The following is a 23,012-nucleotide window of genomic DNA, read 5'->3' on the forward strand; positions in this document are numbered from 1 at the left end:
ATATGCGCTAGGTTTACACATACACCCATACATCCTTACTCCCAACCGGATCATAAGCACAAGAAAAGTCTTTTAACATTTGTTTTGATACCGAAACAAGTATTTGCTATTAGGTTTGATATAAACAAAAACTCACTATAATACAGCAAATCTAATATTTCTTATTGTGTACTAATTAAAATAGCTAACAAAATTATTTAAAAAAGTACGCCCACAGAATCCTACTATATATATATATATATATATATATATATATATATATATATACATATATATATATATATATAAAAGGGGATTTATGTACATACATTTAATCTCTTTCTCTGAATCCATCTGGGGGACACTGCTACAATGGGGGTTGTATGAGGGCGCAGGAGTTGGCAATTAAACAGTTAACTAAACTTGCTGCTGACTCCTCCCCTCTGCAACCCCTACCAGCCTCAGTGTAATACAAAAGCTCCAGGGAAGCAATCAACCAAGACCATAAATCAGAAGAGCAAAAGGGAGGGAACGCAGTGTTACCCAGATGAATTCAGAGAAAGAGATTTAATGTAACTACATAAATCCTCTTTTCTCATTCATCCACTCTGGGGGACACTGCTACTATGGGGACATACCAAAGCAACCCCCTAAGGGAGGGAAACCTCTGATAGCCCTGCCCGCAAAACACTGCGGCCGAACCCAGCGTCGGCCGATGCAAACACATTAAACTGATAGAACTTCGTGAAGGTATGCACAGAGGACCAGGTGGCTGCCCGACACAGTTGATCCGCAGAAGCCCCATGGTGCGCGGCCCAAGATGCCCCCACAGAACGAGTGGAATGAGCAGTGATCCTTGCCGGCACAGGCCTGTTCAAGCTCACATAAGCCTGCTTGATCATAGACTTGATCCACCGAGCAATGGTTTGTATGGAGGTTGGCCAACCCCTCTTTTGGAAATCACATAAAACAAAGAGAGAATCCGTTTTCCTAGAAGACCATGTTCTATCTAAATAAATTTGCAATGCCCTAACGACATCGAAGGATGCAGGAAAAGAAGACTCAGATGGAGATGAACCACCCTTAAAAGCCGGAACCACAATATCTTTATTAATGTGGAACCCTGACACACCCTTAGGCAAGAATGAAGGAACCGTCCTTAGTACAGCCCTGTCTTCATGAAAAACTAGGTATGGGGCCCTGCATGACAATGCACCCAACTCTGACACCCTGCACGCAGACACTATGGCCAGCAAAAAGACAACTTTCCATGTTAAAAGTCTCAAATCAATCAAACGTAAAGGCTCATAATGAGCCTTCTGAAGAACTTACAGCACAAAATAAAAATCCCAGGGAGCCATGGGCGGAACATAAGGCGGTTGAACCCGTAACACTCCCTGGAAAAAAGTACGAACGTCCGAAATAATTGACAATCTTCTCTGAAAAAAATGTGATAGAGCAGATACTTGAACTTTCAGAGAAGCCAGTTGAAGTCCTGCTTCCAAATCTGTTTGTATGAAAGCCAACAGACGGGATAATTTGAAAAAGTCTGCTCTGGAAGAATGCCGTTCACACCATCTAATGTAAGCTCGCCATACCCTGTGATATATACGAGCTGAGGAGGGTTTACGCGCTCGCATCAATGTTTGCACAACCTTTAGTGAAAAACCCTTGGATCTCCAGATGCCGGCCTCAACAGCCATGCCATTAAAGCCAGACGATTAGAATCTTGATGTTAAAACGACCCCTGACTTAGCAGGTCGGGACGACGAGGAAGGGCCCAACCCGGTCCGTCCGCCATTTGTAGAATGTTGGCGTATCAAACACGTCTGATCCAATTCAGAGCCACCAGGATTACCGGAATACCTCCCAGACGAACCCGTCTGAGAGCCCGTTGAATCATGGGAATTGGCGGAAAGAGATATCCAAGTTGGAATTCCCAGTCCATTGTCAAAACATCTACTGCTACCGCCTAGGGGTTCCTGGTTCTGGAACAAAACCTGGGAACCCGACAATTGTGTCTGGATGCCATTAAATCCAGATCCGGCAGACCCCATCTCTGAACCAACATCTGAAAAACCTGAGGATGGAGGGACCACTCCCCTGGAAGGAACGAATGTCTGCTCAGGAAATACGCCTCCCAATTCTCGACCCCCGGAATGAACACCGCCGAGATAGCTGGAACAAAAGCTTCGGCCCAGGATCTAGGAACAAATGCAGGCGACCCCCTACCCCCATTGGCGCGAGGAGAGGGGGGACCCTGTCATGCAGAGGGTTTGTCCGAATTTTTGTGGACTGGGCGCCTCTTAGAGTAAGACCCCCTGCCCCTGACAGCCTGTACCCGGGAACCCTGGGTCCTACCTCTATTGACAGACTGACCCCTGTGAACCGGGTTACTCCGAAAGGACTGCCGGAAAGAACTAAATCTAGGGACTCGCCCTCTAGGTGCATTAAGAGGCAGAGACTTACTCCTTCCCCCCGTAGCCTGACTGATCATAGTATCCAACTCAGGTCTAAAAAGGACAGAATCCGAATAAGGCAGGGCTTCCAAAGACCTTTTAGACTCCACATCCGTATCCCAGGCCCTAACCTGATGCCTCCTTTAAATGCATGGCCAACAGAAGAAACTCTGAATCCTGTAACCCAACCGCAAGGATTCCATGGCTCTAGCAACCCATCCGAAGAAAACATGGGTCTGAAAGATGAATCCGCAGCAGAAAATATAGACTTAAGACAACTCTCTATATTCCTGTCCGTAGGGTCTTGAAGGATAGCTGAACTCGGCACCTGTAAGGTGGTATGGCGAGCCAACCGAGCTACTGGCGCGTCTACTCTGGGAACCTGCTCCCAGCGCTCCGCTTCCTGTTCCTGTAAGGGGTATAGATTTGCAAATCTACGCGGAACAGAAAATTTTCTGTCCGGCTGTTTCCAAGCAGCCTCAGTTATCTCCTTGAGTTCCACCGAGGAAGGAAAACATACCGCCTTAGGTCTCTTACGAGTGAACAGGTCCTGGTTCGAAGGACCCGGCTCCTCTGGTTCTACCAGATCCAAGGTCTGACGTACTGCCATAACCAGATCCTGAATACCCTGGTTCCTTACTGACTCGTACCAATCACCCAACTGGGTAGAATCTGAATCCTCAATCACTTCCCGCTCTTCTTCAGAAGACCCCTCTGAATCTGACAGAGAAATAAATGTCTGAGAGGATATATATATCTCCTCTCACACATTTATTTCTCTCTCTCTCTCTCTGTATATATATACACATACATATATATATATATATATATATATATATATATATATATACACTTGCAAACAGCAGCAGCTAACTAATGCTGGCAACCATCATTATCTTGTATTTGCACCACTCTCAGGCCTCGGGCACTCACAATTGATGCGGTTATAGACAGGTGCATATGCATCTCTGTGCAGGTCTGTTCACAATTATATAAACATGCCATTAATGTACTCGTCCTACGGTAGACCGACCTTCCCCTCCCCCATATCATCTCTCCAGTTGCAAGCAAGAGTGTTCCCAATTGTAAAGCGCTACGGAATTTGCTGGTGCTATGTAAATAAATGTTGATGATGGTGATTGATGATGAAGTGTCAAATGTGAACAAATCTGCATTTGCGCGTACCTTTTATGTGGGCATGCACAGTACAAATTTGCCTATTTTACACCAAGCTCAGTGTGAACCTGTATGTATGTAATTGGAGGGTAGGTCCATGCCCCTGTTCCTCAGAGAAAGACAGAAAGTGCACATAATTAGCATGTTTTCAAGCTGATAGCTGGACTTGGAAGCAAAGTCAGAATATCAGCATATCCTGTGTTATCTCTACGGTTACCTTCCTCTATTCCCTTACAGTTCCCCTGTGAACAGATTGAGAGAGGAATCCTGATTTTTCTTCTTATTGCATAATGTACAAGTCACTGTATAATAAGCAAATAAAAACCAGTGTAGATCTTGTTAACATTTCACCATCCTTTTTTCTACAGTGTAAGAAAACAGATTCTAACCTCTGTACTCTTCAGCTTCCCCACAGACCCCGATGTGTAGAATTCTTCCAGGTAGTTCAAAGCATACTTCTCAATGGGGGTAAGCTGAAAATACAGTCGCAGTTGTGGTTAATGATACCTGCACTGTAAAAAAGACAAGTTTACAGTACAAATTCTCAGATACTTGGAACATTTCATCAAGAAACATAAATACAAATCCTGAGTGACAAATTTTCAAAAACCTTCATTATGAAACAACAATTACAGCATATTATTATGTTAAAGACTAAAGTAAGTATTGTAGGTAATGAATGTCAATTTATGTTATTTAATTACACTTAATTGGTTTTGTAGCTGTATCTGACAGTTTACCACTTTACAATTCACTTCTATTATAGCAATACAGCTACATGATCCAATTACATAACTGAAGGCATGGGAGATTAGCCACAGAAACAATACATGTAGCATGTATAAACATTTTACAGGCACACAAAATACAAAACTGCCATATTTCTATGGTTCAAACATTTAGGCACACCTTATGTTGGGATTTAAAATCAGTTATGAATATAACAAAGGATGAACTATATTAAAGTGGTCACTGGTTATAAAAACCTCTGTGCATTCAATGTTAGTGGATTGTATCTGTCCACTGGCGGTGCATTGTCTACGTTTCACAAGTTCGAAGATTTCTCTTTAGTATTTATTTTTCCATCTGCAATTTTCTATCAAGGCAATTGCAATATTTAATTATAAACATCCACATTTACCTGCTCTACCACTGCAGCCAACTCTTTCAGTTCCAAGGTCTCACCATTGTAGCAGCAACCGCCTGATACCGTCACCTTTTTGTCTTGTTCTCCCTTTGTCTCCAGCTCAGATACTTCCATGTCCATTTCAGCCCCATGTTCGATGCTCTTCAGAGCCTTTACATTTTAAATACATGAAAATTGTAAGACATTGTTTTCTTTCTCCAACACAATTTAATGTAAGTGATCCCAACAGTAGTTCATTTCACCTTATGTTGGGATTTAAAATCAGTTATGAATATAACAAAGGATGAACTATATTAAAGTGGTCACTGGTTATAAAAACCTCTGTGCACTCAATGTTAGTGGATTGTATCTGTCCACTGGCGGTGCATTGTCTACGTTTCACAAGTTCGAAGACTTTCTCCAACACAATTTAATGTAAGTGATCCCAACAGTAGTTCATTTCCTTCTTACCTCTATGAATGGTTTGGCAAATTTTGTAGCTATTGTCTCTGCTGGAGGTGGTTCTTGAGAAAGCATTACAAACTCTTCTGCTTTAACTCCAAATCCCGAATCTTCCAGGGGCGAATAAAGCTCAAATAGCTCGTGTATTGTTTGCTGGGGAACAAAAATGTTGTTTTACCTTGTATCTCGTTATTATGAAATACAGCAACATATTACTGGACAGAAAGGATAGACTGTAGAGGTCAGAATTTCAGGGAACCTGTATTGGTGCATCATTTAGCTCGATATAAATATTTGTTGAGGCTTTCAAGCTTCTTGGTCAGTATTGATGTAAGCACCTTGTAATGGTTATCACCCTATACTGTAGTATTGCTGATGCAGCCATGTTATAACTCTAACTCGGTTATGGTTACCTCTTCTCACTCCCTCATCCATGACTTTGTCCGGGCTGCTCCTCATCTGTGGAACGATCTGCCACGTTCTATTAAATAAGTCTCTACTCTCAAAGGCTTCATGTGTGCCCTTAAACCTAATTACTTTATTCAAACCTTTCAGCCCTCCTATCTCATTTGCCTCTGCTATCACCTGCACTCCCCCAGTTGGTGCCACCTTATTTGTGTCTTCCCCTTCGCTTTAGGATATAAGCTCTGATGAATAGAGCCCTCTTTCCTAATGTTCTCCTTCTACTATGGCATCACCCTCTGTACCTCTAGGCCTGCTTCCCCTGCCCCGTTTTCTTGAGACCAGGTCTACTTACGTTGGACATTACATCCCTTTTACCTACTGTCCTATAAATAACTTTGTCTGCTTTACCAAGTCATCTGTGTGTAATTTGTTAAATAGTAGATGTCTGGTCTTTGTATAATTATGTTTAGTTTAATAATGTATTATGTAATATATTATGGATCGTTGCTGTCTCTGTTTTGTGTGTTACTGTGGCTCTACGGACATTTGGTGGTCCCATATAAATAAAAGATGATAATAATAATCCCTTATTTTTTCCCCCTGAATCATCATCATCATCAACATTTATTTATATAGCGCCAGCAAATTCCGTAGCGCTTTAAAATTGCATATTAGTTGGTTAGATAAAAACATGAAGTAAAACTCCCCTTTTGATGAGTATTAACAAGACATAGAAAAGATCTCCTTAATTTCTTCAATAAATTACTAATAGGAATTATGAAAATTACTAATATTTTCTCATTTTATACTTATAGTGGGAAAAATTATAAGAAACATACACGCATGGTCACAGTAAATTAGGTAAGTAAATGGGCAGGTCGGGAAATGTTTGGAACTGATTTTTGTCCAAATTTTTAAACGTTTTGTGGAATTTAACAATAAAAAATAGAGAATTGTAATAATAATACAAATTAATTCCTTAAGGGTAAGTCTTTTGCCTGCATTATTTTTAAACTTTCAGAAATCACGTTTCCCTTTGCAACTAGAAGGACACTTGTAAACTGGCTGCAAACAAAGCAAGACCCAGACTAACTATATTAATAAATGTTAAGCCACAACAGGCATTACATGGAATAACCTCAATAACTAGGTTCTTTAAACTATTGTTTTGTGTTTTATCACATGTATAGATATATAGTAGGTGATTACTGAGGCGTTAATATGACTGGTAATAAGTTGCTCACTGGCAACATACTGTAAAGTTTCAGGATTATTGAGACAAGAAAAAACTCTTTAGTGCTGTTTAGATGATTAATGAATGACAGTTTGTTGCTGTTCCGTCTGCTCACACACCATTATAGCTGTCATTTTATACTGGTGAACAGAGCTGATTTGCATGGAGCAGCCCCTTGAGGAGGTTAGTAAAATGTAATGTGTAGGTGATAGAACAACTTTAAACATTAAATGCACTGTAACATCAAAAATATGCTTTGCTTAATTTGATTAGAAGTTTTTCTCTATACATGTTATGGGCAAACTAGGGGTATGTGTCTGCTACTTCTTTCCTGCTAACTGTTATAATTTTGGATGATTTCCAGATCTGGTCATCAATGATGTCATATGCCATTCCCAATGATGTCACACATGCCCCTTGGCGCTAGACCACTCCCCCAATATGTTGTGAATGATTAGTACAAATTTGTAGAATTTCTTGATGTAACAGCTCTTAAATGTTGTGCCTTTTCCTCAGTCATTCATTTGTAAACCTGCCTGATGAAGGGGCCTCTGTGCTCAAAAAGCTAGCAAATATAATCATTTTTTGGGGGTTAGCTAATAAAGGTATCACTCCTATAATAGTTTTGTCTTTTCTTGACACAACAGTATTTAACATCACATAGAATTTTCTGGCTAACACAGTACTACAAAAATAATAATTACAATTTTTTTTTGCTACACATTATGATTCTGAACAAAATGTACCTGCGTTAGAAAGGCCATTGAAAAGTCATTCCCCTGAGCTGCAACTTCTCGAATTAGATCCTTGGTACCATTCTTCAGTAGCTTCTCTTCAACCGAGTTTCCACTAACAAGTCTAGGTGTATAATGTCCAAAGTCGATTATAATGAATATAGACTTTTTCTCTTTTACATTCTGCATTTGCCTTTTTTTTTTTTATAATGATCATGTAAAACCCATGTTCTTACCTATATATGTGGATGTCCTTAGTTCTACCAATGCGATCACACCATGCCTGAGCTCTAGAGTCCATTACTGGATTTAAATCACTGTCATAAAAGATTGCTGTGTCAGCTTCCACATAGGGAACACCCAGTGACCGGCTCTGGGTTGATATTAGGATGCAGAAAATTCTAGGGTCTTGGTTAAAGCTCCTCATCAGATCCTATGTGGAGAAGATAATAGTACTTTATCTAGCAGAAATTAAACCACAAGTGACTTTTACTGTACAATATTCACAATCATCTAAGTTATTATTCTGCAATGTAAAGAAGGATAAGCTACTACATACATGGCACTGATCATAGTTAGCAAACTCATCAATCCTCAGGAACGTAAAAGAGTTGCTGTCCAGGAAGATCTCCAATATGTCCAGCATAAGCAGCATCTGGGAGAACATCAAAACACGCCGGCCCTCAGACTTCAGTTTCCGGAGAAGAATGGACAAAGCCTCAAGCTTGCCTATGTGTAACATAGAGGAATACATCAAATTTTATATCTGTTGAGATACATTTAGATATTTTGAAATTCAAGGTTCACCATTATCCTCCCTGGTGTCTTCTCCAGGTGTATGTTGTGACCTACAATGCTGTATGTAGAATGCCTGCTGCATTCAGAATGCCAGAGGACTCAATAGCTGGAGCCTGGAAGAATCAAACAGCTGGGAAACATTTAAATAATTAGTGACGGGAGATGTGTAATGAGGGCAGCTCTTAACTGGATAGCCAGCGTATCTGTCCAATCAAGTGCCACCATCGCTGAACACTTCACCACTACTATTTGAATGCTGTCCTGCAACTGGAGTCTTCCAAACGCCACATTGGAGTGGGAACCAGCAACAAACAAAACTTCACTTTAACTAAAGATGAGTAGATTTCTGAAAGAGGACATCCCGCTAACAAAAATACCATTGTAAAAGAAATATTAACACATTCATGGCTCTTTTCTAATTAGTAATTATAAAAGCTACCTGAATCACATTGGATGAGCCGCAGGTCAGGAGCTTGCATACAACGAGGAGATGTTCGCTCCTGCAGGTATTTCATATATGGAGCTGCCTGTTCCTTCAGGTTGTGGCTCAAGATCTTCATGTTGTGAGTGTATATGGGAGAAGGGTGCGGCACTACCAAAAGTGGAGGAGCAGCAACAATGGCGGGGACAACACACAATGCACTATAAAGAAGTAGATGTTAAGTAAAGTAAAAAATTAAAAGAACAGGTTTCACATATCTCATTGTATATCATTTTAACAAGCAATGCATATCTAAACATTCTAAGAGCAAGACAGTATTGTCTTCTCCAACTCATGACATTCACCTCTTATCAAGGGGTTCCAGCAGCCCTTTCTGCTGCCCTGTGGATAGAATTAGATGTCCCAATGGATCACTGAAGTCTTTGGAGGAGAGGGATGATAACAGACAGTTCACTGACCCCACCCATCTCCACTTTGTGCCTGCTATAGGTGTCTGAACTGCAGAAGACCTCACAGAACATAGCGATAACAAGTCAGTCCCATACACTGGAGCCTGTCCACAGCGCCGTTCATTACAAAAAAAGAGCCGCTCCAGGCGCTCCCTCATTAAGCGCAACTTTTCTTCTGCTAAATCCTGTATGACGGAAATAACATTTATTTACAAAGCATACATTCTTTTTCACTGTAACCATTTTAAAATTAATACAAATAATATTGCAAGCAAATTATTATTGGTTTATTACTCTAAACTTAATGTTATGAAAATTGTATTTCCTAAAACAATTGAGATAATGGAATAACTACAAAGCATGTAATTTTTTATTTCTACCACTCCGATGTGAAAGCATTTTGCCCATATTGTGTTTACAGCATTTGAAAACATGTTTAGAGCATACAGATGTCAGCAACATAAAATTGAATAGTGCCATTTAGGGCTCATTCACACCCATTACATTTTTTAAACTCTTAGGGCTAGATTAACTAAACTGCGGGTATGAAAAAGTGGAGATGTTGCCTATAGCAACCAATCAGATTCTAGTTATCATTTATTAAATACATTCTACAAAATGACAGCTAGAATCTGATTGGTTGCTATAAGCAACATCTGCACTTTTTCAAACCCACAATTTAGTAAATATACCCTTAGTATGCTAATATAAGCATGCAATATGCTTAACCAATATGTAAGAGTCAAGCTGCAATTCCTAATATCATGTTCTAAAATGTTAGTTTGACTTGTTGTTCATCTCACTGTCAGTAATCCGCTGCAGTGGACTTATTGTAAGCACTGACTGTACACCAGTTTGGTGCCCCCATTTATATGAGAATAGTAGAGTTGTTGCACACACCTACTTTAAGGTTGTAGATGGTACACACATTACATAGTGCCTTTCTGCCCATTATATATAGTTTAACAAACACAGGTTGGCAGGGGCTAATCCATCACCTTGTCTTTTTAACCAGTCCTGGTTTATTCACTTATATGAATTTGCTTGGAACATGTTTTCACTTTCACATTGAACTCATTGGCGAGGTGTGTTCACACACTGCTTGGATGACGGGTGCTCAGTCCCTTCTCCACTCTGGCTCCACTAAGTCTGGGCTGGAAGATTTAAACTTCCAGTACTTGCTTCTCCAAGCTTAATATAAGGGGGTAAATGTATTAAAGTGCGATTTTCACAAATCGATGATATTCTGCAACATTGCCAGCTAAATTTAAAGTGGCAGTGTGATTCAAGGCAAGTTTACCTTACCCCCAGGAGGACAGTTCTTTTAGCTTGACTGTGGTGCTTTGCTCCCTGGACAGCACAGTGGCCTAGTGGTTAGCACTTCTGCCTCACAGCACTGGGGTCATGAGTTCGATTCCCGACCATGGCCTTATCTGTGTGGAGTTTGTATGTTCTCCCTGTGTTTGCGTGGGTTTTCTCCAGGTGCTCCGGTTTCCTCCCACACTCCAAAAACATACTAGTATGTTAATTGGCTGCTATCAAAATTGACCCTAGTCTCTTCCTTTGTCTGTCTGTCTGTGTGTGAGTGTGTCAATCCTAGGGAATTTAGACTGTAAGCTCCAATGGGGCAGGGACTGATGTGAACGAGTTCTCTGTACAGCGCTGCGTAATTAGTGGCGCTATATAAATAAATGATGATGATGATGATGATGATGGAATCTCCAGGTGGCAACGCACAGTGATATTTTATTAGAATCCCTCTGGTGCTACAGTAAAGAGGTCCAGCACTTCAACAGTCTGAATACCAGCAGTTCTCTTTCACTCACTTACACCCTGCATAGATCTTATGTGGGGCTCCCAATGCTGTCTTCTGCGTTCTCAGAACTAAGGAGTAGGGAAGGCTGCCCAACCACTCGGACTGGCCCATTTCACAATGGATCACCAGGAATTATCTATTATTAAACAGTTCATTTGCAAAACATTTGTAATTGCATATTACTTATGCGTACTGTGCCGCACACTGCAAATCAATGGCCACATTATTTAATACAATAGTCCTGTGTGCGTGGAGGGGAAAGGAAGACCAGACACATCATTACGTGATTTCTTTTGCAATTGACCATTTTCAAACTAGTAACTGTATATGACATACTTGTGCTGGGGTCAGTGAGCTCTGTGAAGTCTTGAGGGCAGATGCAGGATCTCCACCACCAGGATAAGGCATTATGCTTCTTCCTTGCATTCCTGTAAGATGTGTAACCAATGCATTGTAGCAAACTAGTCATGTAATAGTCAACACTAGTTAAACAAACATATATCCCTCCTGTTTGTCTCTGCAGGGCTTAGCTGCACTTAGCAGCAACATGGTTTTCACTGTGTAATATACTTTAGGATTGGCATACAAATTCTATAATTATTATTAGAATTATTATTCTAAAGATGTAAAACCTTCATTAAATATGCAGATGAGTCTTCTTGCCAATTATCCTTGTCCTTTCAAGTTCAGGGCAAGGATAATTGGCAAGAATATTCAATATTCAATATTCAAACTCACTTTTCATTCAGGCTCCTGTCAAACCCTTATTATGGACTGACTTTGTTAGCATACATGTATATGACATGATGTGACCTGTGAACCTTAATGTGGATTGTGGTTTGCTTTTAGATTTTAAGGAAGATCATCTAACCTGTCTGAGGAGTCACAGAAGAATTTGGTATACTGGAAGGATGCTGGTTTCCTAAGGCATTGATTGCATTTTGAATGGAGCTCCCCTGTGACACTGTCTGCATTACCACAGGGCCAGGGGGTCGGAGGTACTGTTGTCCAGGTGCCGACACGATCTGAAGAACGCTCCCTGTGGGTTTACAAACAAACATCTATATATGAGGCAACAGCTGCCACAATGTAACATTACTTGGGCTGTGCAATCAATGATGTATATGTACACCTTGCGTTCTACACTTACCTTGCAATTGCAGTGGTTGCCCTGCAGTGAGTTGGCGCAGCTGGCTCTGGGACAGAGTAAATGTGTTTCCTTGGAACTGCAGGGTAACTGGGGTCTTGGGCTGTGCTATCCTGCCTTGAGCTGCACCTGATGCAGCCAGCTGGGCGATTTTTACCACTTCGCCACCTGCAAAAGACAGAGATAAAATTGAAAATATATCTAACATTATAGTAAATTTGTCTAATGTTGTAGTCAGGAAACTGTTAGACAGGAAGTACATTTCTTACAGGTAGCTGTGTATGGCTCAAGAAGTTTGCCTTCTATAAATACCAATGGAGAAAGTCTCCATTGGTATTTATAGATGTGAGTGATGAACTGTTTAAGTAGCACTTCTTTTACATCCAATATGTACAAACATACTGACCACACCTAGGGAACCCTCTTAGATATTCCCGAGATCACTTCTTTTACACATATTAATCATTAAAGCGATGACTTTTAAATATATTATATATATATATATATATATATATATATATATATATATATATTTATTTATTTTTCTCCATCATCCATTCTGGGGGACACTGCTACAATGGGGTTGTCTGAGGGTGCTTGGAGTTGGCACTTAAATAGTTAAGAACTAAACTTGCTGCTGACTCCTCCCCTCAGCAAGCCCACAAACTCCAGTTATGTTTAATGGCCCAAGGAGTTGGGCTGTGTTTGGTATTGCTTCCTTTCGGCCTTTCCACCGCTCCCAGAGTGTTCACGAAGATTATGGCTGTGATGGCGGCAGGTTTGCATGCCAGGGAGTAAATGTAATTCTATACCTGGACGATTTACTCATCAAAGCTCCCTCAGAGGTGATCCTATCTCAACATCTGGTCCTCACCCTGAGTTTTCTCGAACGGCACGGCTGGATAATCAATTATCCAAAGTCTTTTCTACAGCCTTCACAAAGGATGGTGTTTTTAGGACTTTTGATGGACTCGACCCTTCAGAAAGTCTTCCTTCCAGAGCAAAAGATTTGCTCAATTCAAAGCTCAGTCTGCCTGCTTCGGATTCATCCACGTGCTTCAATGAAGTTGGGGATGCGGGTTCTGGGATTGATGGTATCGGCATTTGAGACTCTTCCCTACGGTCAATTCCATTCTCGAGCCTTTCAGTGGGATCTTTTGAATCAGTGGTCGGGATCTCCCAAATATTTGGAGTCTCAAATGATTCGCCTCTCCAGGAAGTCTCGCAATTCTCTGGGTTGGTGGCTCATTCAGGACCATGAGCGAGTAGGCATGTCCTTTGCTCTACTCAAATGGATTGTTGTGACTACAGATGCAAGCTTGCAAGGTTGGGGAGCAGTGGTCCTCCATCTTCGGCTGCAGGGTCTCTGGTCCATCAGGGAGACTCTTTTGCCGATCAATATTCTGGAATTATGAGCCATGTTGCTAGGCCTTCAGGGAGCGCAATCCTTCCTTCAAGGAAAGCCGGTTCCTCTGCAGTCAGACAACGCCATGGCAGTGGTGTATGTAAATCGTCAGGGAGGAACAAAAAGTGCAGGAGCAATGCAGGTAGCGGAACAGATCCTGTCTTGGGCAGAGACCTGGGTTTCAGCGATATCCGCGGTCTTCATTCCAGGAGTGGAAAACTGGGAGGCGGATTATCTAAGCAGACATGCAATTTTTCCAGGAGAATGGTCTTTGCATCCGCAGATTTTTCAGCAACTGGTTCAAAGATGGGGCCTTCCAAATCTGGATTTAATGGCATCCAGATACAACCATCAGGTACCGAGATTTTGTGCGAGAACCAGGGATCCTCTGGCGGCAGCGGTGGATGTGATGTCAATGAAGTGGGCCTTCAGGCTGGGGTAACTATTTCCCCCCCATTCCAATGAGCCCCCGAGTACTTTGAAGGGTCAGAATAGGATGTCATCCAGTAATTCTAGTGGCACTAAATTGGCCAAGGCGAGTTTGGTTTGTGGACATATTGCGTATGGCAGTAGGAAGAGGTTGGGCTCTTCCACTCAGATCCGATCTCCTCATTCAAGGACCTTTTCATTATCAGGACTTAACTTGGTTGGCTTTAATGGCATGGCTATTGAGGCTAGTCTCTGGGAATCAAGAGGTTTTTCATCAAGAGTAGTGGATATCCTAATGAAAGCTCGTAAGCCGGTGTCTGCTAAAATATGTCATAGAGTGTGGAAAATTTACGTACAATGGTGTGAAAAGAGGTGTTGTGAACCGGCACTTTTCAGCCTGGGTCGGTTTCTGGCTTTTCTCCAGGATGGGCTAGAAACGGGTCTTAGGTTAAATTCCTTAAAGGTACAAGTGTCGGCACCCTCTCTATTTGCTTCCAACGACGTTTGGCCTCTTTACCTGATGTTCGTACTTTTCTCCAGGGAGTGATGCATATTCAGCCACTCCACATTCCTCCGTTGGCTCCGTGGGACTTAAATCTAGTCCTTGATGTTCTTCAGCATCCACCATTTGAACCTCTACAATCGGCTGACATCAGATTTATGACATGGAAGGTAGTCTTCCTTTTAGCCATTGCTTCTGCTAAAAGAGTATCTGAATTAGGAGCCTTGTCCTGTAGGGATCCTTACTTAGTTTTTCATGAGGACAAAGCGGTCCTCAGAACCGTTCCTTCCTTTTTGCCTAAAGTGGTTTCAAGTTTCCATATTAACCAGGACATAGTGGTTAAGGCCTTTCGTGAAGAAATGTCCTCTTCGGGACATTCTTCTTCTACTACTTCATCTTATGGTCTGGATGTAGTTAAAGCTTTAAAGATATATGTGGAAAGGACTTCCATTTGTCGGAGAACTGATTCTCTCTTCGTACTTTACGATTCTTCGAAAAGAGGATGGCCAGCTTCCAAACAAACTATTGCTCGTTGGATTAAATCTGTGATTAGGCATGCCTATATGAGTATGAATAGTCCTGTGCCTAGAGTTCTCATGGCACATTCTACACGTGCGGTGGGAGCGTCCTGGGCTGCTCGTCATGGAGTTTCTTCGGATCAATTCCTACCAATTTTGGCAGGAATGTTTTGCAAGCCAGTAGACCAGGTCATTCCCACCCTTAAGGGGATACTTTAGAAGGTCCCCATTGTAGCAGTGTCCCCCAGAATGGATGATGGAGAAAAGAGGATTTTTGTACTTACGTTAAATCTCTCTCTCTAAGTCCATCTAGGGGACATTGCGTTCCCTCCCTTTAGCTCTTGGTTTGTTTAGTTACATTTTTGTGCCCATTTTCTTGGGACTTTAGTATTACTGAAGTTTGTGGGCTTGCTGAGGGGAGGAGTCAGCAGCAAGTTTAGTTCTTAACTATTTAAGTGCCAACACCAAGCGTCCTCAGACAACCCCACTGTAGCAGTGTCCCCCAGAATTGATGATGGAAAAAGAGATTTAACGTAAGTACAAAAATCCTCTTTTATATATATATATATATATATATATATATATATATATATATATATATAAAACTGGTGATGATGATGATGATCTTTCAGTGGAAACATGGTGGTATATTGCTGACATCCCTATAGAGATTATTGCTTTAGCTACATGCCAGGCAACTTAAATATTTTATTGTGTGCTGTATTTGTTCTACATCCGCTGTTGTAGGCTTTCTGATGCTGACCTGTTCATACAGTGGCACCTTACTTTTCACCAGTTCTGGCAGTGGGACTCTGTATCCACCGTCAGATGTGAATACACGGTGCGTGTTACTGGTAAAGAAGGCACAGGGCTTTCCCCCTTAGTATGCTTCGTCCCTCTCTTTAATATCCATGTTCATACTCAACAAATTATAGGCATTATTGAGGCACATGGGTCTGTGCGTGTCCAGCAATCACAGTTTAAGGACAATATACAAGTCATGGGGCATGGCCTAAACAACTTCAGTAATAGCCTTCTCTGAACCATAAATTGCATGGTGTTTAAAGGAGCAGGTTTTAGCATGCAATGTTATACATAACAGGCCTGCTGCAGTCTTATGTCAAGAGAACATATAACTGTGCTCTTTTAAGTGTGCCATTTGCCTAGACAGGTGACATTAACTACCCCATAAGGTGACACCTTACTTTCAATGTGGACACAGACCTGCTGCCCTCTTTGCTTATACTCTATGGCTTGCAGGGTTGGAGTACATAGCCACATACTTGCAGATCAGTGTAACTGCCGTTTTCTCTCCTTAACCGAGATTAACCAATATCCATCACAAACTTAACAGTTCTTTGCAGTCTCTGCTTCTGAGTTGCCCAGTCCTCAATTGAAGCTACAAATTTACTCTGTTGTTACGCTAAACAGTGTGAGCTTATTTTGTGTCCCTTGGTGTCTTGTGACACATATGATGGAGGTAGCATTATGGTCAGTGGTATACTGTCCGTTCTCTATGCCTATTAACGTGGTTCCACTGAAAAAAGTACCATCCACAATGTTGCACCTGACTCCCCTATGGGGCTAGAGACCTGTCTTTTCATGAGCTCCAGGCAGGCCCCAGGGAGTTCTCTTACCTTCTGCTACTAAGTCAGGCCTAGATGTAAGGTAGAGTGGATTTGCTTATTGTCAAAAACAGAATCCAAACCCTAGTATCCTAGCATATGAATGTTGATAGTCTGCATTGTGGTAGATTCTGGATGTGAACATAGTATAATGTCTAGTTGATTCTTAGCTGTAAAGAGTAACTGATATTAAAAATTTCTCTCTGCTATAGTTTTTACAATTTTTAAGTATAGAATTAACTGTGAACCCATCCTTACCTACAAGCCATATTCAGCGCAATGAGTAATAGCAGGTGAGATTACAAGATTTAAGCTCTCCTCGGCATAACAAGGATATCCTGGATCTGAATACTTGTATCTCCAAGCTTGCGGCCTGGTTATCCCTGCTGCAGTATTATATGAGATATCACACTATATTACTGTTCTATACTTTAGTGTGTTATCACATATAACACATAATATTGAGGCATGGAGATCAGACCGCACCTTGGAGACTTGAGTGTCAAGATCTGTCCATTGCTTGTAGTTATAGGAGAGCTGGAAGGTCAGCGCTCTTCTCAGCTTTTCCACATCGTGGCCAACACTGAATAGAGAGATAATTCTATGACATCTACTATATAAATGCCTAGTGGCGTGTGTGAAAAAAAAACAAAAAAACAAGCTGCAGCGCCACCTGCTGGGCAGAGTTATACACTGACCTATATATTTCTTGAAGGAGAAGTGACAGTTGGGAGTGGTTGGTGGTTGCCGGGGGTGACAGTGGGGAGTTTTTAACACCTTAAGTAGCTTGATGAAGGATGTGGCGATGAAGATGAAGGATGAGGTGATGGAGAAAAATGATGAGGTGGTGACATGTGGACAAAACCACGTTAAAAAAGGGCGCTTGCGTCGGGAAGTAACGCTCTTCCCCTGAGGAGGCCTGGGCTAGGCCCAAATGCATGACAAGAACCTTTTTAACACCTTAGGTAGCTAGATTTGACTAGAATGCATGAGTATCATGCACGGGTTAACTTGTCTACTATATAAATGCCTAGTGGCGTGTGTGAAAAAAAAACAAGCTGCAGCGCCACCTGCTGGGCAGAGTTATACACTGGCCTATATATTTCTTGAAGGAGAAGTGACAGTTGGGAGTGGTTGGTGGTTGCTGGGGGTGACAGTGGGGAGTTTTTAACACCTTAAGTAGCTTGATGAAGGATGTGGCGATGAAGATGAAGGATGAGGTGATGGAGAAAAATGATGAGGTGGTGACATGTGGACAAAACCATGTTAAAAAAGGGCGCTTGCATCGGGAAGTAACGCTCTTCCCCTGAGGATGCCTGGCCTAGCCCCAAATGCATGACAAGAACCTTTTTAACACCTTAAGTAGCTTGCATAGACTAGAATGCATGAGTATATTAGATACTCTGTGGGATTGCTTCTTGGAACAAAGAGCCTGAGTTGTTAGATTCACAAAGAAAGCAGCCACTGCACATGAGAAATAGCCCAGCAATCAGCTACAGAACATAGAAGTGGCTGTAACATGCAACTAAGCTTAGTACACAGTATCAGGCAAACAAAACAACAACAAAAAAGGACAGCATATAAAAGCATTTGAATAACCACCCCCCAAAAGGCAATAAATCCACCTTTCTTACCCTGATTTGTAGAGGCAGTTGTGACAGGGGAGCGTCCCCGAGCCTGGCCCTGCTGAGTGACTGTGGCTGTAGTTGTGGTCACCAAGCGAGAGGCAGGTGTATTGGAGAAGGCCACAGTTCGCCCTTCTGGCTTCTGACCGTACAGAACTGGTTGAAATAACCTGTAGGATGTATATCCATAAAGTCAGTTATTCTGTGTTAATGATATAAAATACTGCTCATTTAACATGGTATAGCTATTTTTTTTATTACAGTGTTACTCTAGAACAGTGTTTATTAAATTCATTGGCGGCTGGCAACCCTTTGATTCTCAAAAAAAAATAATTATTGCATCGCTTTGAAAAATCCAGATTTGATGGAAAACATAAAAGAATACTTTTACATACATGTTTATTAATACTCACTGTTACCACTGCCATCTCGCACCAAACATTTTGGACACCTGTTTAACTAATTAGTTATATGATCTACAAATCTAAATGTTAAAGATGACTTACTGTTAAAAATCTAGTATAACTACTGTCACACCCAAGGTTAAAAACCACTGGCCTAGAACATTACATCTTGAAAACTGCAAGATAAAAGAATGGGCTTACTTTGCTACTGTGTTGGGGGGATGTTTTTACAGATTTGTCTTGCAAATAAAAAGCAATCTAACCCCAAGGAAACAAACAAAAGCAACCAGTGCAAAAAGGGACTGTCGGCCTCTTTTTTAAAAAAAAACAAAAACAACCTGACTATAAAGCATTCTTTTTGGATTTCTGATGCAATTTTAATATTTCTAGCATTTGTACTCATATTTTTATCAAGTTTGTACATTTGGGATTTTACTATGATCTTATGAGCATTTTTATAAGGATTGCCTCTGTAGTGCTCGTTTTTAAGCAATATCTCTGTTGTGATCTGACCATTTATGTATTTATATTTGTATTTAATTATAGTACCTGTAATAATGGAATTTATATGATATTATGTATGATTAGATTGTATATTTACTAGCATATGTGTGTTTATATTAACAATGAGCATACATATTTATATACCCATTTCCAATATGGTTGCTTAACTTAATAGAGATGCTTGACTATTTATCGCTTGCCCAAAACAAAGATGGCCACAGTGGTAAATAAACTATAAGAAAAATAGCTGCAGTAGAATTATATGTATCTTTCTATATATGTTTCCTCCCACACTCCAAAAACAAACTAGTAGTTTAATTGGCTGATATTAAAATTGACCTTAGTCTTTCTCGGTCTGTCTGTGTGTGTATATGTTAGGGAATTTAGACTGTAAGCTCCAATGGGGCAGGGACTGATGTGAGTGAGTTCTCTGTACAGCGCTGCGGAATTAGTGGCGCTATATAAATAGCTGATGATGATGTTCCATGATCAGAAAACTGAGAAATGGAGCGCTTGTAAAATGATGCATAAGGCACTGCTTCCAGGGTTGAGAACATGGTTCCCACCACCCACATACAGTATTGCAGTGTAGTATGCAGGTTGTTGGGGTGATATTTGCTCCTGTAGGGAGCAAATTTTGTCCTGAGGGAGGGATACTTTCTGAAGGGCTGTATCAAAAAGAAGGCCAAGCAACACAATGAAGGTCAATGAAGTAACACTTTGGTCCTGTTGATGATCCAACCATGTGACTCCAGGAAAAGGATATTAAGCTGGAGTTGCTAAACTACTGTTCTCTGGATTGTTCAGATAGAAAACAATCATGACTCCGTAACAATGCATAAGTGCCGCCAAACAACACACAAAGAGGGAAGAAAGAAGTGGGGGGAGGGGATGGATGGATGATACTAGAGTACCAAAAATAAACATGAAAAATTATAACTTATGGCTGAAAGGCACAGAAGGAAACTATAAAAGATAAGCTTGATAAATGTAGAAGCAGACCTTGTACAAACTTTAAAATCAAATTTATTTAAAAGTGGAAAATTTTTATAATACATTTACTGGGCAAAAAAATATTTGACATTAAAAGTAAATGTAAAATGCACTATTCAGCTTTACAATGACTATTCAATGCAGCTCGGCTAACAGTACGTTGTACGTCAACAATCTTGAAAACCCAAAATAATCTTAAATTCCCAAGCAGCATAAAAAAAACAGTTGGGCAAAATATATCATATATCTGAAAACCAAATACCTGCTAGGTTTAATTTTAACTGGGTTGGGACGAGAAGCAATGTCAGGAGAGCTGTAAATTTCTTCCATTAGCCTTCTAGTCACTTTTTGACCAGGCAGCACATTGGCTTCGTAACGTGTCATTTTATTCTCCAGTCCCAGCAGATCAAACAGGGACAAATCTGGGTTCTGTATAAGAAAAAAATGATAACCAGTCATATGTAGCGTAGTGTTGGATGCAAATAATAGCACGGAGTAATGTATGAATAAAATATAGACTAAAAACAGCAAAAGGCCTTCTAGACTGTACAGATAGACATGAAAGGTGTCCAATACAACAAGCATTATCGGTATTAAAACAAAATACAACTACAATTAAAAGTCAAGGACAATTCCATTGTACACAAAGTTACTTTAAGATTTAATTACTTAAGCTAGGTACACACTACAGAATTTTCCACCAACTTTTTATGCCGAGCGATTTTACATGCGATCGCTCGGTCCATGGACTGCATACACACTAGCCTTGTTTAGGACGATAAAGGGAAGAGCGGACGTCCCTTTAGCGACTTTTTACAGCCCTGTTGTCGTGAGCAATGTAATTTCGTACTCACTGTTGTGGATCGGTCGGAAGTTTATACACACTACACAATGGAAACGAGATTGGAACAAAAATATTAAACGGTACGACCAACCAAATGAGGCGACAATCGTCCATTTGGGCAGACTTTCGACCATCGTGTCACTGCACACACTGACCCGACTTTTGAACGAGCGGTCGTATATAGCCAACTAGTGGATGAAAACTGTGTAGTGTGTACCTAGCTTTACCCTCTGTACCTTCCTTGGCATAAGGAAATTGTCTGTCTACAAAGCTTGCTCAGTGCAACATAATGTCTGCCCCAATCAAGCCACTCTGTCAGTTCGGTACACCAACATAACAACATATGAAAGTAATATTCTTGTGCCAAATGTTTGCACAAGGATATAATTTTGGGGTGAAACATTGAGGTTTCATTGACTGTTTCCACTAAATGATTTTAGCACACAGAAATTACCATCTGAGTTTGGTCAGTTTATGTGTGGCATCATTATATGTTGGATTATATGAAAATTACAGCAAACTGTGTTTCACTATTTAATATTACTTTTTATAAAAGAAAATGATTATGTGTTTATATTAATAAAATAATTTTATTCAGATTTCACTGTGTTGGTATCTTAATATTGATGTGCGTCAACTACAGCGCTGTTTTCTGTTTTTTCTTTAGTGAAAAAGATATAGAGCTGCGTTTCTGATCCAACCTTTGTATTAATTATTATTAGGTTCGTAAGCAGGCATTGTCCATGTAAAAAAGTGGTTTTCCTCCTTACTTTCAATATTCAACATGTATTAAACTATTTAAACCTACAGTGCGCCATAAGATTGTGGGGGTTTTTTCTATACATTTTATGAATTTCATTTAAGACTGTGCAAACTAGTAAAACAAAAAACGAAATAAAAAATGCACTATTATTTCAAGGACATAATTTATTACGAAAAACTGTGTAGAATCCTTCCTTTTACTTTTTTTTAGGAAGGTGGATCGATGCCTAAGCAAGAAACACAAAGTATTTCTTGGTGGAGTTTAAATAATAATAATAAAAAAAATACACACATTTCCTTTTACTTCACTTTCTTGATATGTTAATTAAAAACATGTTTTAGGTCCCTTTGTGGGTGTGCACAAACAAATTACTGATACTCATGCTGGAATGTGACCAGAAAGTGGCAGCGAAGGGGTTAATTACCTTGTAAACAGATGATTAACTTGTATGAGGGTTACGTGGTTCTTACCTTCCATGGATCATATTCCAAAGCTTGTAGTACTAGTGATGCAGTCTTGTATTTCAGTGCTTCAAATGCATAAGAAGATTGTCCAGGTCGTGGATCAACCAGATCTGGATGGTTACAAATCCTCTGCAGCTGCATCAGCACATGAAGAACGCTGACAAAATGTCCTCCTTTTAGGGAATCCTGAGTACTGCTCAAAGGAAGGAATTGGTTATTGATCAGAAAATTATGTTATTGAGGAAACTTTACATACAGTAGCAGGTTCAGCTGTAATTTAATAGATATACATATGGCAAAATTCTTGACAACAAATTAGTGTCCAAAAAATTATAGTGATCTTGCCATCACAGATGTGTCACAGCCACATTAAATGTTCTGGTAACTGATAGTACAACATAAAGTATGATACAAAGGTCCCATGACATATAAATAATTAGCTTAGAGAATTCCATGAACATTCCGTTGGAGATATAATTGCATTTAAAAACATTAAAATAAAAAACACGTGGACTTGTGATTAGCATACCCAGGCTGTAGAATAACATCCTCATACAAAGCTCGCTGACGGTTGGAAAGACGACATTTTAAGACATGTTCATATTTTTTTGTTAGCTGCTTCTCAACATCTTTCTTTGATCTTCGTAATATAAAAGGACGAACAGTCTTTAAAAGAAAAAAGAAAAAAAAGAAAATCAATGTACAACTA

The 23,012-nt window shown here is 40.3% G+C and overlaps 1 protein-coding gene across 5 annotated transcripts in view; it reads right to left on the minus strand.

The window, feature by feature from the left end:
• LOC142161511 (E1A-binding protein p400-like) overlaps positions 1 to 23,012 on the minus strand; it is a 123,860-nt gene that overhangs the window by 41,964 nt on the left and 58,884 nt on the right. For all 5 annotated transcript variants that reach the window (XR_012693423.1, XM_075217210.1, XM_075217202.1 and 2 more), the window contains exons 19-33: positions 22,833 to 22,969; positions 22,310 to 22,496; positions 20,495 to 20,661; positions 18,341 to 18,501; positions 12,231 to 12,395; positions 11,952 to 12,119; positions 11,417 to 11,508; positions 9,160 to 9,449; positions 8,813 to 9,015; positions 8,135 to 8,304; positions 7,812 to 8,008; positions 7,588 to 7,699; positions 5,212 to 5,355; positions 4,756 to 4,911; positions 4,004 to 4,087 (exon numbers count right to left, since the gene is read on the minus strand). Coding sequence is in view for 4 of the 5 variants with exons in the window: in XM_075217210.1 (XP_075073311.1) it covers positions 4,004 to 4,087; positions 4,756 to 4,911; positions 5,212 to 5,355; positions 7,588 to 7,699; positions 7,812 to 8,008; positions 8,135 to 8,304; positions 8,813 to 9,015; positions 9,160 to 9,449; positions 11,417 to 11,508; positions 11,952 to 12,119; positions 12,231 to 12,395; positions 18,341 to 18,501; positions 20,495 to 20,661; positions 22,310 to 22,496; positions 22,833 to 22,969 (2,433 nt within the window). In the remaining variant the exon portion in view is untranslated. The remainder of the gene's footprint in view (positions 1 to 4,003; positions 4,088 to 4,755; positions 4,912 to 5,211; positions 5,356 to 7,587; positions 7,700 to 7,811; positions 8,009 to 8,134; positions 8,305 to 8,812; positions 9,016 to 9,159; positions 9,450 to 11,416; positions 11,509 to 11,951; positions 12,120 to 12,230; positions 12,396 to 18,340; positions 18,502 to 20,494; positions 20,662 to 22,309; positions 22,497 to 22,832; positions 22,970 to 23,012) is intronic.

This window comes from Mixophyes fleayi, chromosome 1, assembly GCF_038048845.1.
Source record: "Mixophyes fleayi isolate aMixFle1 chromosome 1, aMixFle1.hap1, whole genome shotgun sequence".
Classification (NCBI taxonomy): Eukaryota; Metazoa; Chordata; class Amphibia; order Anura; family Limnodynastidae; genus Mixophyes; species Mixophyes fleayi.